The sequence below is a fragment of the Zalophus californianus genome, chromosome 1 (assembly GCF_009762305.2).
Source record: "Zalophus californianus isolate mZalCal1 chromosome 1, mZalCal1.pri.v2, whole genome shotgun sequence".
Lineage (NCBI taxonomy): Eukaryota > Metazoa > Chordata > Mammalia > Carnivora > Otariidae > Zalophus > Zalophus californianus.
Genome location: NC_045595.1, coordinates 54,752,855 through 54,769,435, shown reverse-complemented (window position 1 = coordinate 54,769,435; position 16,581 = coordinate 54,752,855). Strand labels below are relative to the sequence as shown.

General features: G+C 46.6%; 1 protein-coding gene across 7 annotated transcripts in view; it reads left to right on the top strand.

Moving 5' to 3' along the window:
• NR2C2 (nuclear receptor subfamily 2 group C member 2) overlaps window positions 1-16,581 on the top strand; it is a 98,008-nt gene that overhangs the window by 73,107 nt on the left and 8,320 nt on the right. For all 7 annotated transcript variants that reach the window (XR_003518473.2, XR_003518472.2, XR_003518474.2 and 4 more), the window contains 9 exons: window positions 1,748-1,927; window positions 2,867-3,014; window positions 3,761-3,854; window positions 7,993-8,126; window positions 9,101-9,278; window positions 10,472-10,593; window positions 11,420-11,559; window positions 14,141-14,278; window positions 15,417-15,522. Coding sequence is in view for 3 of the 7 variants with exons in the window: in XM_027586448.2 (XP_027442249.1) it covers window positions 1,748-1,927; window positions 2,867-3,014; window positions 3,761-3,854; window positions 7,993-8,126; window positions 9,101-9,278; window positions 10,472-10,593; window positions 11,420-11,559; window positions 14,141-14,278; window positions 15,417-15,522 (1,240 nt within the window). In the remaining 4 variants the exon portion in view is untranslated. The remainder of the gene's footprint in view (window positions 1-1,747; window positions 1,928-2,866; window positions 3,015-3,760; window positions 3,855-7,992; window positions 8,127-9,100; window positions 9,279-10,471; window positions 10,594-11,419; window positions 11,560-14,140; window positions 14,279-15,416; window positions 15,523-16,581) is intronic.

Genomic DNA, 16,581 nt, shown 5'->3' with positions numbered 1-16,581 from the left:
GCAGGCAGGCAGGACGGAGGAGTATTTAGTATAGGTGCCGCTGAAATGAGCACAGGATAGAGAAGGATTTAATAAGGTACTCTTCCAGCTGTGTTCCGGGCACAGGCCTGGGTTTTGTGATCGGTTCCACTTTATTCTGTAGTCACAGAATTCCCAGGAACTTTGGACACTTTGTGGTCCTAGTTAAAACAAGCAAAAAAAAAAAAAAAAAAAAGGTGGGACCAAGCATCTTAGGAAGACAGCCCAGACAAACATCCACAGAGGTCAGAAGCTCCAGCGCCGTCCTAGCTCATGGTACCATTTGCTCTGCCTCTATTCCCACTCTTTATCTTGAACAAGGCAAAACCTAGCCCATCCCATCCCTTTGCTGAAGCCAGTGCTGTCTGTGTCCTCATCGTCCTTCTGTATAGACTGCTCTGGCATTTGTTACATTCTCTTATAATTGATTCTTACAGGCCTGTCTTCCACACCAGAAGGGGCTCTTTCTGTTAGAGCAAGAACCATGTGTGGCCCCTCCATCTCTATATCTTCTTGCTCAGCCAGGAGAGGCACTCTGCAAGCTTTTAAACAGATGAATGAAGCATGGACATGACAAAGAGGCCACAGAGTCTGCTTGGCTTCCCCATTTGTCATTCGCCTTCTGGGCTTAAAGGAATGGCCTAGTCATAGGCTTGCAGTGCCACAGTCTCCAGATATCAGAGGTCACTCTAAGGGCTAGGGAGGCTAAGGAAATACCGCAAGGAAGGAAAAATGATGTCTACACAGCAATTTTAGTACTACTCTTCAAGGCATAAAATTGAGACCCTCCAAGTACACACTTGGGGAATGGCTCTGCATGCTCCAGCTCAGGACAGTGGGACGCTCAGTAGCTGCCATCAGCGATGATCCTATAAAATGTGCAATGTAGCTATGGTATTGAGTTACAGAAGATCAAACCAGGAGAGCATATCCATGGTCTCTGTCAGCTGGAAGCAAAGGAGGTGTGATGCATGTGGAAGCGCTTGGTGTATTTGCAAGGGTAAACTGAGATGGGGGGCTCTTTTTAATGTCATCATTCATTAGAAGTTAGAGACACCAAAGTAAACAAGATTAGAAAAAAAGAATTGTATGTAATAAATGTACTTCTAGAACTGTGTTTCCAAAAGAGTCTGAATACCTAATCCAAGTGAGCCACATAGCATGCACCCTTCCTTCACCTTGGGCCTACATAACCACAGCCCCTGCGCTTCCCCCAGGGTAGCTGTAGGGCCCAGGACGTGACTCACACCGAGGGAGTATAGGGAGGAGTAGGGCCCTGTGTGCTAAAGCAGCTCAAGCATGCTTCTGCTGTGTGCCACCGTCGGCAGGACAGGAGCAACAAGTGGCTTCACAAGCCCAGCTCTGCAGAGCCAGGAGCAGGTGTGCACAAGTGGGCAGGATGGCTCAGCCATCCTCCGTGAGCTGCTGCTGCATGTTAGGTCCTTCGTGTACTAAAAGCATTAAGGTCATGCCATATACCAGCTGTCACGTAACCGATCTGAGCTTCTGTTTTTCTATCATGACATCACAGGGCTACTTTAAAGATTATAGGAAAATTAGGGGAAGAACCTAAGTGCTGTGCTTCATGCTCAGGCTCGTGGTTGTCCCATGGCTGCTGGCACCGGACACTGTGCACCAGTTACTTTGATAGCCTTACCTTAGACACAGGGCCTGTGATGGATCACCTCTTATCTTGGTGATCTGTTTCACACACACTTTCTCCTTTTAGGCCGGCACTATGGGGCTGTCAGTTGTGAAGGTTGCAAAGGTTTCTTCAAAAGGAGTGTAAGGAAAAATCTGACCTACAGCTGCCGGAGCAACCAAGACTGTATCATCAATAAACACCACCGGAACCGCTGTCAGTTTTGCCGGCTGAAGAAATGCTTAGAGATGGGCATGAAAATGGAATGTGAGTAACTGTATGAACAAGCCACTTGAGTTAGCAAGTTGAGAGAAAGCGAGATTTCTATACCTGGCTTTAAAATACTCTAAGAGGAAAATAACCACTGAGGCTTCCTTTTGTTTCCATTCTGGGTCAGCTAGGTGATCCAGCACCCATGCTGCTGCGATTGGTCATTTCCCTGTGGTGTGTGTGGAAACCTCCTCCAGATAACTCTGCATGCAGCACAGCACAGTGGGGTGAACACAGGCTTTGGAGTATCAAACCCCAGTTCTGCCATTTCGGAGCTGTGAGGCCTGGGGAGGACATGGCACCTCTCTCAGCCATAGGTTCTTTGTCTCAATAGAACCCCTTAGCTTTCTTACATATTGGATCTGGGGTTCATCCTTTCTTTCTTTTAAAAAGATCTTTATTTCCTTCAGTTGTTTCTGGCCCATATACCTCTCTCAGACCAGATTGCTGAAGGGAGAGACTGCTGGTGTTATAGAAAATTGATACCCCATTAAATAGTTTGCAGAAGCCATGCAGACTTGAGTTGGACATTAGAAAAGTTCTCTATGACACATGCATCAGACAAGCTCTCTGTTAAGGGCCCACTTGAAGATGGGTGTTTCTCTTCCGGGAGAGTGCCTTTTGTGAGCAGCAAAAAGTGCAAACCCAGAGAGCTCAGTGTGGGCCCCCCACAAGGCCATGCAAATGCCATGCTGAAGTTTCTTAGCAGGCAATGAGCTTGAACTCTTTACACTTAGCATGGCATTGTTTGGCTTTGAACTTTGCTTTGGCTGAAAACTCCCCTGAAAACTGAGCTGGATGTGCCTAGCACTGGAGCTTATCATCCCTATAGTAGCAGACTTACTAAGGAAGATCCCTGACTTTACTACAAAGGATGTAGTTTTTTAATGACTTGACTCCTTCGTCTAAACGTGAATATTTATGTTGTGATTTAAGCTGTGCAGAGTGAACGGAAGCCCTTTGATGTACAACGGGAGAAACCAAGCAATTGTGCTGCTTCAACTGAGAAAATCTATATCCGGAAGGACCTGAGAAGTCCTCTGATAGCCACTCCCACGTTTGTGGCAGATAAAGACGGAGCAAGGTCAGTCCCTGTTTTGACAAAGGGCAGCACTACCATCAGCCTTTGAGCTGATTAGAGGAGGCATGGATATTCCTTGGAGGGAGCTTATGTGGCTCCCTCCCCACTGCCACAGCCTTCAGCCTTGTCTTGCCTCTTCCCACCCTTTTCGGAGGTGCTTCGGTCACGCCTGTGGACAGACCTGAGGATGGCTGATTTAAGATGGGGTTTTTCTCCTGCCTTGGGGTTATGTCCTATAGTTATTCATAAATTGCTCTGCAATTCAAGATGGGGTTTTTCTGCAGTACAGACAAAAGGCCTAAGTCCCCAGGTAGTCCCAAATAGTTAACACAAGTTAACTTATGTCTTTTTTCCCCCACGTGATCTATCGAACTTCATTTAAAAGGAACAGAAAGGGAAAACAAGAAATCCAAACTGTATCCTAGTGAGAACTAGAGTTGAGAATTCCTTGGTGATATTCTGAAGATCAAGTTAACTTTATTTAACAAAGCGGTCACAGTCTGCAGTCTGCATGGAAGCCAAGGGGATGTGTATCTGTGTGGCATCCTGTCTCAGGCTGTAGGCCCAGCTTTGTGCTCATCTCATTCTAGAGAGAAGGTGGGTGGTTCAGTCACTCGATGGCTGAGTCTAGTTAGAGCTTTTCTGCTATTCAGGCAGTTTTGCAGATGTAGAAGGGACAGGGCAATGCAGCATGATCATACTGTGTTAAATGTTGGAAGCTACTCTGGGTTTCTTTATGTCTTAAATAGACAAACAGGTCTTCTTGATCCAGGGATGCTTGTGAACATCCAACAGCCTTTGATACGTGAGGATGGTACAGTTCTCCTGGCCACGGATTCCAAGGTGATATTGTCTACTTATGCCTTCTCTTCCACCTTTATGTTGCAGTGCAGACTGCTTCTCTAAATTTGTGTGCCCACCTTCTTCTTGGCCTTCTGAGACTACCTTGAAAGCATAGCCTTCTACATCTCTTATTTCTTATACAGCATCCTATGATTTGTTTTAGGGATGTTGACAGCTTTCCAGAAACTCGGGGCTGGCTGGTTATAGTCATTATTACATGTCAGGGTCTAGAGTTCAGTTTGGTGAAAATTCAGTGGCTCTCATCTCAGTAACCACCCCCACCCCACCGCAGTACACACATTAGCAAACTACTGGTGTGCTGGGGAAATGGCTGCTTATCCTCAGATGGCCTTTTGCAAAAGCCCTTAGTTCTTTTTTTTTTTTTTAATTGAAGCATGGTTGACACACAGTGTTACATTATCCACCCCCACCCCACTCTTTTTAATTAGATGATCTGCAGGAGGAAGTTCAGGCAGGATTCTCACAATTGCAGAACTACTAAGAGCAAATCAACCATAGGGAATTTAACATGTTGTGAACAGAGGTGGAGGTGTTTGTCAATCAGGAGAGAGAGAAAGCTGGCTAACCCCCATGAAGATACCTAAGGGAAGGGTTTTATCCAGGCAAGAAAATTGATTATATTTCTCATCTCGTTCCTGATGTGACCCAGTAATGATGAAGTAGCAGCAAGCCATGGCTGAGTTCCAGTTTTCCTTCTCTAAAAGGAGGGACTTGGGAACGGTGCTGGTGGAACTACTGCCCTGAGAGCCAAAGCGGCGCTACCCGCAGGCTTCCTTCTCGTCAGTCCACGTGCACATCGCTGTGACCACCCAGTACATGAGGAACATCCTCTCGAGAAAGAAAGGCATCAGTGAGAGCTCTTGGCTGGCACCAAAAGCGGCCCTCCGTCCTGTGGTCCTGAGGCTGGGCCTCGAGCTTCCTGTCTTTGGGCCCTGGTGCTATGTGTGACATCACACCTGGCTTGCTGCCGTCAAGTAGACAGGACAGTGATGGATGCATGGTAGGGTGGAGAGAAACCAGAAGCCTGAAGGGAAGGCCCAGATAACCTTAAGATCTGGTTACCAAAGGATTTCCCAGCAGCTCTTGTGTTGTGCCGTCCACACAGAGACTGAGAACCAAGAGACTCCAGAGTTGGTTGGCCCTGGGTCCAGAGCCCAGCGCCACTCTTGGTAGCCATGCGCCCTCTTTCCTACATCCCTGCTTCCCTCAGGACCGCCACACGGGGTGCTGGCAAACTTGAGTGAGTTAACTTGTATAAAGCCTGCAGCATACAGTGAGCACTCAGGAAGTGAGGAGTTAGTCGTGGTCACAGGACGGAAGAGAACGGACACGGGCACTGCGTGGTATTTAAGTAGTAGTGACGAGCAAGAGCTGCAGACTCAGACATGCGCTTCCACCCCGCTCCTTCCTCTGTGCTGTGGAAGTGACCATACCCACCCCAGGCATGTGTCATGAATAATAGGATATAGACAAAGCTCCTAAAGGTAGCTCTTTGTTTTTTTAAAAGATGTATTTATTTGGAACAGAGAGAAGACATAACAAGTAGGTAGAGTAGCAGGCAGAGGGAGAGGGAGAAGCAGGCTTCCCGCCGAGCAGGGAGGCCCCACGCGGGGCTCGATCCCAGGACCCTGGGACCATGACCTGAGCCAAAGGCAAACGCTTAACGACTGAGCCACCCAGGCGCCCAGAGGCTGTTTTTTAAACCTTCTACTTTTATTAAAATTCAAAACAGTGTACTTTGACTAAATAACAGCTCTCACAGAGATCCCAGGCGCCCACGGCCAACACCTGAGCGGTGCGGGCCAACTGGTCTTTCTCTTTCTCCCTGACGTGACAGCCCGCATCTTTCAGCAGCTGCACGATACTCTGTTATGTGGTTGTTCTGTGATGTATGAAGCAGTGCTCTGCTTAGGATCTTTTCCACTGTTCTAGTTTTTCACTTTCATGACCCAGACACAACAGACATTTCTGTCTACCTGTCTTGGTTTATTTGTTTGCATATGTCTTTGGCTTTCCTCTTTTTTTTTTTTTTTTTTTTTTTAGTGGAGATATAATTCATGTACCAGAAAACTCACACTTGTAGTGTACAGTGCAGTGGTTTTAGTACATTCACAGACTATACGACCATCACCACTACCTGATTCCAGAACATTTTCACCACCCCAAAAAGAAGCCCTGCACCCATTAAGCCATCACTTCCCTCTCCCCCTGCTCCAGCCCCCACCAACTGCTACTCTACTTTCTGACTATGGTTTTGTCAATTCTGGACATTTCATATAAAGGGAATCTTTCAATATATGGCTTTTTGTGACTGGCTTCTTTCTCTTGACATACTGTTTTCGAGGTTCATCCATGTTGTGGCATGTATCAGCACTTCATTCCTTTTTTTTGCCAGATACTAAGCCATTGAGTGGCTGAACCACATTTTATTTATCCATTCATCAGCTGACGAACATTTGGGTTGTTTCTACTTTTTGTCTATTATAATAGTGTTGCTACAAACATTTGGGTACAAGTTTTTTTGTGGACATACGTTTCGATTTCTCTTATGTATGTACCTAGGGTGGAATGGCTGGTCATATGGTAACTCTGTGTTTAAAGTTTTTGAGGAACTGCCAGACTGTTTTCCACAGTAGCTACACTATTTCACATTCCCACCAGCAGTGTGTGAGAGGGTCCACTTTGTCCACATCCTCCTAACACCTGTTACTATCTTTTTGATTATAACCATCCTGTTGGGTGTGAGGTGGTATCTCATTGTGGTTTTGATTTGCATTTTCTTTGATGTTGAACATCCTTTCATGAACTTATTGACCACTTGTATATCCTCTTTGAAGAAAAGTCTGTTTAAATCCTTGGCCCAGGGGCGCCTGGGTGGCTCAGTTGGTTAAGCGACTGCCTTCGGCTCAGGTCATGATCCTGGAGTCCCGGGATCAAGGCCCGCATCGGACTCCCTGCTCAGCGGGGAGCCTGCTTCTCCCCCTAACCCTCCCCCCTCTCATGTACTCTCTCTCCCTCTCTCTCTCATTCTCACTCTCTCAAATAAATAAATAAATCTTTAAAAATAAATAAATAAATCCTTGGCCCATTTTTTTTAACTCATTTGTCTTATTGAGCTGTAAGAGTTCTTTAGATATTCTGGCTACTAAACCATTATTAAGATGTATGATTTGCAAATACCTCCTCCCATTCTGTGGGTTACCTTTTGTGTGTGGAAAGGGGGGGTTGTCTTTTTACTTTCTTAATGGTTTTTTTTTTTAAGATTTTATTTTTAAGCCATCTCTCCACCCAACATGGGGCTCAAACTCACAACCCTGAGATCAAGAGTCACACGTTCCACTCACTGAGCCAGCCAGGTGCCCCATTTAACTTTCTTAGTATCTTCTGAAGCACAAAAATTTAAATTTTGCTGATGTCCAGTTTGTCTCTTGTTCTGTTACCTTATTACATATATTTTATATGTATATATTACATATATACATATATATTACAAATATATTACATATATTTGTGTAACTACCACCACAATGAAGACATAGAACTCTTCCATCACCAAAAAGATCTCCCCGCTGCTGCCCTGTTGAGATCATACCCCATAGAAGCTGTTTTTATTTATTTATTTTTTCTAAGATTTTTTTATTTATTTATTTGACAGAGACACAGCGAGAGAGGGAACACAAGCAGGGGGAGTGGGAGAGGGAGAAGCAGGCTTCCCGCAGAGCAGCAAGCCCAATGCAGGGCTCGATCCCAGGACCCTGGGATCATGACCTGAGCCGAAGGCAGACACTTAACGACTGAGCCACCCAGGCGCCCCCCATAGAAGCTGGTTTTTTTGTTTGTTTGTTGTTTTTTAAGATTTTTATTTATTGAGAGAGAGAAAGAATGGTAGAGAGAGAGCATGAGAGGGAGGAAAGTCAGAGGGAGAAGCGGGCTCCCTGATGCGGGACTCGATCCCGGGACTCCAGGATCATGACCTGAGCCAAAGGCAGTCGCTCAACTGAGCCACCCAGACACCCTAGAAGCTGTTTTTAAACTAACATTATACCTTCATTGGCCTGAGAGCCTTTTTTGTGGGTGTTTGTGTTCATCTTTAATGTTCTTATTTTGTGTTTAATAGGCTGAAACAAGCCAGGGAGCTCTGGGTACACTGGCAAATGTAGTAACCTCTCTTGCCAACCTAAGTGAATCCCTGAACAATGGTGACACTTCAGAAATGCAGCCGGAGGACCAGTCTGCGAGTGAGATTACTCGGTATGATGCCATGAGTGTGGAGGCTCCCCCATGATGTGCACACTCAGTTGTTGCTGCGGGAGGGCGGGTGGCAGCATTTGACACCCACCCTGTATTTATTCAGGGATTGTAAAATCGTCACAGTGTTCCTGCACATCTGTCTTTCACATTTTGACTATGGGAACATGGACCCATTTATATTACGTGATATAAAACAATCAAAACTGCTTTTCATTCCAAACAATGAAAAAGGAAATGGAGTGATTCAGTGGAAGCAGGGAAAACCCTTCAGTAGACAGGTGTTACTTGTATCAGTCTTTGTTTATTTTGACTAAATATTAGTAGTTTGTCCCCTTTCCCACTTCTGTTTTAGCCAATTTTTCTCATGTATATTTTTTTCCAAGTAGTCTAGAACTTCAGTCCATCAGGGTGTTACTGACAGATGGCATTAGCTGATCCCAGACACCCGTAACTGACTGCAGGCAGCGTTTCTTCCCTGTGGCCTGGCTCTCGTGTTTGCCCCTTCCCTGTGGGACTGGCCACTCCTGCCCATCTTGCCAGGCCACACAAGCACCCCTGGTCCTCATATTCTCTTGCAGCCTGATAGCAAAATTAAGATCTAGATCCAATGGAAAGAGAATGGGATTTGAGTTGGGTAGAGTTCTGGTTCCACCACTCACCGGGTGGTTGGTATTAGAAAAGTTATTTAACATCCCTAAGCCTCAGCTTTCATATCTGTAAAACAGAGAGGGTTTTACCTTGGAGAGTAGTTGTGAAAAATAGAAATTATGTGTGAAAATAAATACTATATTGCTTAGTGCCCATGATGATGTATAGACCGTACACAGAAGCTCTCATTATCCCTTCCCCCAGCAGGTAGACTTGAATGATCTTTTCCCTATCGCCTTGTTTTTCTAGATTAGGTCTCAGCTAGAGTTCTGTTCCTCCTAAAAGCTAGGGATTCACAACACTGCCTGCTTCATTTTTGCTTACAGGGCATTTGATACCTTAGCTAAAGCACTTAATACCACAGACAGCTCCTCACCTCCAAGCCTAGCAGATGGGATAGACGCCAGTGGTGGAGGGGGCATCCATGTCATCAGCAGAGACCAGTCCACACCCATCATCGAGGTCGAAGGGCCCCTCCTTTCAGACACTCATGTCACATTTAAGGTGAGTGCATTCAGCCTAATCACATGCCCCAGCCTCCCCAGCCTGCAGTTTGAAGCTAAAATCTTGCAGTGAGTTCATTTTCGTATTGTTGGCTTTTGTTTGGATCCAGACCTTGTGTTCCAGAACAGTATTCTCATTAGAAAGAATTGTCACTCATGTTTTGCTCACAGTATTTTGCCTCTGAAGGTAATTCACCCTGAAGCAAGTGTGGCCTATCCTTGCCAGGTGGGGCTGACATGGTGCTGCCCATCGAGGGCTTTTAGTGGACTACTCTGCCTCTTCTGCTTTCTGGGATGGCCTGGCTCCAGCATAGGCTCAGGCAGGCACCTGTGTTTGCTCCAGCACGCACGCAGCCAGCCCTCATTCCTAACTACTGGTCCTGACTGCTTGCTGTCTCGAGCCACAGAAAACAGACCTCCTACCTCCTTGAAGAAGGCTGTCTTCCCCACATGCTCCTTCACTGGCCTCACTTCCGAAAGACAATGCCAGGTTCCCCAAAGCCCTCTCAGTTTCTAGGGCTACAGACTATGTCTTCCTGTTCCCCCAGTGTTCTTTACTAGAGAGTCCTGACCAATCACTTAGGAAGACTGGGTCCCTGCTCATAGTTGCCCACCAGTGCCAAGAATATAGGTCACCAGTGGGATTCCAGCATCAAAGGCATTAATTCTCCTTCTGGACAGTGGAGCTCTGGAGCCCAGTCCTGAACGTTCTGGTGGTGAGATCTCATCCTCCCACCACATAGGCTTCTGCTCAGCTCTCACTCACTGCTACCCTGAGGCCACCTACCAAATGCCTACTAGCCATGAAGTTGATCCCTATTACCCGATTTAATTTAGATTTTAACCTATGGCTCAAAATGAATTGCCTTAGAAGAAATACCAATTTAGCTGAGGCAAGAGTTGAAGAGTATGTGCTTTGTGTGAGTGGCCTGGGAGGTCACCATCATTGACCACATTCCAACTGCCATCAGAGCCTAGTTCACTGGGCAAGAGATTACGGGGCATTGGTGCCAGCCCCCCACTGCAAAGGACATGGGCTTCGTAAGGATGGGTCTGCACAGGAACTTCAGCATCAGAGATCATCACAATTCAGGCTCTCATAGTTGTTGAGACGTGACAGCAGTTCATGTTGACAGACAAAGCCATGCCCTGTCTCTCTGTCACCTCCTGTGCTGTGTGCCTCCTCTTCTCCAGCTCACAATGCCCAGCCCAATGCCAGAGTACCTCAACGTGCACTACATCTGCGAGTCAGCATCCCGCCTGCTTTTCCTCTCCATGCACTGGGCCAGGTCAATCCCAGCCTTTCAGGCACTTGGGTAAGTGGCCTTTTCCTTTATATGTATCCTTCGGCAAGAGCCTTCTCCTTGTTAGGAATGGCCTGGAAGGTATCTGAGGGCCCTTCTAGTTTGCACCTAGGATCTTGCTCCAGTGACCCTGATTGTCTTATTAAATACACTCTGTGGACTGGGAGCAGAGGACCAAGGCTGCCAGTGCTTCGATGTTCCTCAACTTTTCTCAGGCCTTCTCCATATGCTGAGGACTTGGTGCTAAGAGCCAGGGATGGAGTGCAACAGAAGGCAGGAGTTGTCTGAAATCTTGAGACAAGTAGAGTGAGGCTGCATCTAGGGGCTTCTCAGATAAGGTCATACCGTTCACAGTGAGCCAACCAGGCCATCCTGAGTATAAATCCTCCAAGACAGGGCTGAAAGCTGGCATGGCTGGCCCCTTTCTCTGCGCCCCAGTGCCGGCCCCTCCCCTGCAGGGCTCACAGGCCCTCTGTCCTTGAGCATAGGTGCGGGCTGTGTCAGAGACCACACTCAGCTCCTAGTCTTTGGATCGCTGCAGCATCTCTAACAGCCACACCAGGGCTACTGTGGGTTTAGGGGGCTGTAGGAGATGACACTTGAGTCATACCCATCTCGATTTCTCATTACTGAAGTCTAAAGTGTCTTTGTTAAGAAAATAGTTTATCCTCAGAGGGACTTTAGTTAAGAGATTCACAGACAGTGGTATTTTTGGAGAATGATCCTGGACATACCATAGACTTTCAAGAAATGCTTGTTGGATCTACTTGTTTGGGGCAAGCTGGGACCTGGAGAATACCAGCATGTACCCACACCCACCTTGACCTTGTGTCCCCAGGCAGGACTGCAACACCAGCCTGGTGCGGGCCTGCTGGAACGAGCTCTTCACCCTCGGCCTGGCCCAGTGTGCCCAGGTCATGAGTCTCTCCACTATCCTGGCAGCCATTGTCAACCACCTGCAGAACAGCATCCAGGAAGGTAGGGCTGGGGCTGTGGGGGAGTGGGTCTTGGTTCAGGCCGGCCCCTTGCAAACTGGCCGGCCACAGTGTCCCACAGCTTCCCACAGGCTGAGGGTAGCTTAACGTTTAAGTCCTGGGGCCTTTACCAGTGAGAACATTTAAATTTCCACCTGTCTTCTTTTCATACAAGGAATATGAAAGGGAAAAAAAAGATAATTGAAAAAGTTGCCAGCTTCCTGATACATAGGTATTTAGTGATGTTTTCAGAATAATCACAGCTTACACTTTCATCTTGATTGACAGGTATAAATGGAAGAAACTGTAGTTTTTCACTTGTGTGGGTGAAAGAAAAAAACCTAGTTCTTCTTTACTGTGTTTCTCTACCCTGCGTGTCTCCTTTACTACTCACACAGAACACTTCTGACATGTGTGGTCACCAGTGTGGGGGGTGTTTTCCCCACAACAGGCAATTCTCTGAGACACCACCTGGGTATACAACAATTTAACTCCATTCTGACACTGTCAGACATAGTGTCAGATCCCACAGGTTAAGGGCTCAGTCCCATGAGACCCTCCCCCCGCCCCCCCCCCACACACGTGTCCAGGCTATCACTTGTGCTTCTGACCAACCTGCTATATAGACTGGAGGTTGTAGCAACCCTCGGGTTGGATAATTCACTAGCATAGCTCACAGAACTCAAGGATAAAGGATACAGATGAACAGCCAGATGAAGAGATGTATGGCGTGAGGTCTAGGAGAGTCTCAAGCACAGGATCTTCTGTCCCTGTGGACTTGGGGTGCTTTGCCCTTCCGGTGTGCATGTGTTCACCAACCTGGAAACTCTCTCAACCCCATATTGGGATTTTATGGATACTTCCTATGTAGGCATGATCAGTTATTAAGTCCATTTCTAGCCCCTCTCCCCTCTCTGTAGGATGAGGGATGGGACTGGAAATTCCAACCTTCTGAGCGTGCTTTAGTCTTTCCAGGGGCCGTTAGGGGTCCCACCCAGAGTCACCTCAGTGGAACAAAAGATGCTCCTAGTGGTCTTAACATGTAAGAATTTACAAGGGTTTTAGGAGCTCTTTGTCAGGGATAGGGTCAAAAACAAGTATTAGACCAAGAGATGCTGCTAATGCTCTTACCACTTAGAAATTACAAGGGCTTCAAGAGCTCTGTGCCAGGAACTGGGGGGGCAGAGACCAGCATACATACTTTCTATTCTCTCACAACGGGTTGCGCTTTCCCATGTAACAAGTTCTCACAGCCTTAGAGGGACTGTGATTGCAGTCGGCCTTGATTTGCCCCAAGTGAAAGAGCAAGTAGAAGAGTTGGGCACAAATTTGGCCACACAGGACTTAGTTGCCTCACCCATTCTCTCGTGAATGAACATGTTACTCTTTTCTAGAAAGATCCGGACCAGGAGATAGCCAGTGCGGTCTCTCCACATGCTCTGAGCCCAGAGTGCACCAAAGACACGGTCTCAAGGGAGCATGCCCAGCATTCAGGACTAATACTTGATGCTAAATTGCAGTTGAGCTGCACTTTTAATTAGGCATTCGAGATGTTTGATTATCTAGGAATCGAGTGACCTAGTTACAACTTTATCTGGTTATTCCTTTGGAATAGTAATATAACATTTGGTTGCATTTAAGTTAGATTTGTTCACAAGTGAGGATTAGCTATCATTCATTCATCCATTCATTCATTCATTTATTTTGAGAGAGAGGGAGTGGGGGAGGAGGGGCAGAGAGAGAATCCTAAGCAGGCTCCACACCCAGCAAGGAGCCCAGCACAGGGCTTGATCTCACACCCCTGAGGTCATGACCTGAGCCAAAATCAAGAGTCAGACACTTAACCAACTGAGCCACCCAGGCACCCCTTAATTACCCTTTATTTTTAATTGCATGTGATAATACTAATACCTTCAGCACATATTATCAGAAAGATTAAAATAGGTAACATATAAACATGGTTGTCACAACTAAAAAATGTCAGCATTTAATGGTCAGGTCCATAAACCTTTATTAAATGCCTGCAGAGACTTTAGAGCGCCTGACCACTGATAAGAATTGACTTAACGGGGGCGCCTGGGTGGCTCAGTCGTTAAGCATCTGCCTTCGGCTCAGGTCATGATCCCAGGCTCCTGGGATTGAGTCCCACATCAGGCTCTCCGCTCAGCGGGAAGCCTGCTTCTCCCTCTCCCGCTCCCCCTACTTGTGTTCCCTCTCTCACTGTCTCTCTCTCTGTGTCAAACAAATAAATAAAATCTAAAAAAAAGAGTTGACTTACGGGTCTTAAGCACAGAATAAAAGGAACTATCAATTTGCATCTATAGGCCCTACCCCAAAGTAGGGCCAGGGAGAATCAGTGGTCTAGGGGTTTGTTACTGAGACAGAATATACGGCAGAGTGGCATTTGGGTATACCTGTTGTCACTTCACCTTCACCTGGAAAATGAGGCTCCTAACCATCTTAAGGTAACTGGTTTTCCATTAAAAAGTGAAATTATTTTCTCTTTCAATCTCTGGCTCCTCAAAGAAGCTCATGTCTTTGTTCTTACCAGCCTTTCTCAGGGGATCTGTGATGTTCTTTTCTAGATAAACTTTCTGGAGACCGGATAAAGCAAGTCATGGAGCACATCTGGAAGCTTCAGGAGTTCTGTAATAGTATGGCAAAGCTGGATATAGACGGCTATGAGTATGCATACCTTAAAGCTATAGTTCTCTTTAGCCCCGGTAAGATATGTGGTGGGGACTCACAACAGTTTTCTATCTGTGTCTACTGATATTTCTGAACATGAACTTGTTGTCAAGTCATCAGCCAGATTGTGACCGAATAGTCTCCTAATAGGTGTGCTTTGCTAGCTAACATAAACACATTCTTTTAAATTGTTGCCTTTACAGTCCCAAAGATATGCCGTGGTTCCTGGTGACTTCGTATGTTGAATAGATTTATTCTGTATCCTAATTTAAATCATTGGCCAAACAAGACTTTGGCATACTACCATCCAGTGTCTTTTTTTTTTTTTAATTCATTTGAGACAGAGCATGAGCAGGGGGGAGAGGCAGAAGGAGAGGGAGAAGCAGGCTCCGCACCAAGCAGGGAGCCCAACGTGGGGCTCAATCCCAGGACCTGGAGATCATGACCTGAGCCGAAAGCAGACGCCCAACCGTCTGAGCCACCCAGGCACCTCCTCAATGTCCTTTTGTTTTTATTTCTTTTGCTTTCCTTTTTGCCAGTTTTCAGGTTGTGTTAGCATATGTTCTCCAGTACAGACCGAAAGTGCCCAAGTTCAGCTGTCCCTGTAGGGCAGCACCTGAAAAAGAGGCAGCAGAACTGTCCGGCTGGCCTCGCTGCCCCCCTCTCAGCTGTTCTCTCTGAACCTCCAGAGGTCACTCAGGCTGACTGTTGTCCTGCCCTTAATAGTGGGATTTGGGCACAGCTTAACCCTCCCTTCCTCCCCAGCCATCCACTCGTGAATGAAAAAATAGCTAATATAAATGGGAGAAATTATGTGATTAAATACGTAGGAGGTAAATGGTTATTTCTAATCTTGGGTGATAGTTCTAAAATATCTGTTTTCTAGAGTGGTAGGAAGCCAGATGTCCAGAACCAAGCCAGGTGGGGCTGCTGAGGCTGGTGTGACCACTGAGGAGCCCAGCCCCCTCCTGGGAACCTTCAGGCCTTGGCAGAGTACAGAGCAAAAGCCAGTGTTTTAGCAGTAATATCCAAACCAGACCCACCTTCAGGGTTCAATCTATATTGTACTTGAGAAATTTGTCAGAGGTTTAACTAAAAATAAGTACTAAGAAGTCTGCCAAGTGAGACTTTCCAAATACACAGGGCAATTTGGGGGCACTTTTCTCTTTTCAGATCATCCAGGTTTGACCAGCACAAGCCAGATTGAAAAATTCCAAGAAAAGGCACAGATGGAATTGCAGGACTATGTTCAGAAAACCTACTCAGAAGACACCTACCGGTGAGGCACACAGATACACGCTCTTGCTGTGGGGCAGGAAGGAGTGCAGTTGCATCTGTAGACACAAATATAAACTTCCCGCCCCTGGCAGCCTGGTAGAGCCTCCTTTTGATCACATTTTAATTCTTGCATTTCATGGGTGGTAACTGTGGAAAGTGCTAGGTGGGAGGGTCAGGAATCCTGGGCCATTCCAGGGTTGCTGAGTATAAACTGTGGGCAAGACCTCGGGTTGCTCTTCTGTAACATGCTGAGGGGTTGCAATCATTGCTGTGTGGTTTCCTCTGGGGCTAACATTGTGCACAAAGTGGCAGTTCTCGTGGGGACTCCCCTTGCCCAGAAGAGCAGCCCTGCCCCTCTGGCCCACATCCGCTGAAGAGGTAGAGCCAGCACACTTCATAGAAAAGTTTTCGTTGACAGAAGCCAGACCTGACCTCTACAAAGGAGTGAGTGTGTTATAGAAAATAGTAATTTTGCCCTTAGATAAACTGATTTTTTTAAGTTCCTTTATTTGGGCAAAAAAGTTAATTTTAATGGTTGGGCAGCAAATATGTGTGTGTGTACACACACACACACCTTTTTCATGCAAATCTGAACAGGAAAGTTGTTCTCAATTAAGGCAGAAGGCCTGGCGGGGTTTCCAGCCAAGGAGTGGAGGAGCTCTTTGATCATGACCACTTCCAGCCCACTAGAAGCTACATGAATTACTGAGGTCACATTAGGCAAACTAATATTTCCTTCCCTGCCCTGTCCCCTCAAAGTAAACACTTGATCACAACTGACCAGGAAGATACATGGCCCCACCTTCCTCAATTTGTGTCGCCTTCACAGACCTCAGTCCACAGGTGCCCCGTGGAATGAAAATGCCCCAGGTCCCAGGAAGACTGTTTATGTGATGTGACTGGGGGGGTGGGGGTGGGGGGCTGGCCCTGCTGGCAGAGAACCTCCTCTGCTTTAGACACAACTCCATGACCAGACACACCTTTTGCCAAAGCAGGATCGATTTTCTCCTGGAATCGCTGAAAACCTCACCATGACTCTTGAGTAGTAATTCCAGCTTCA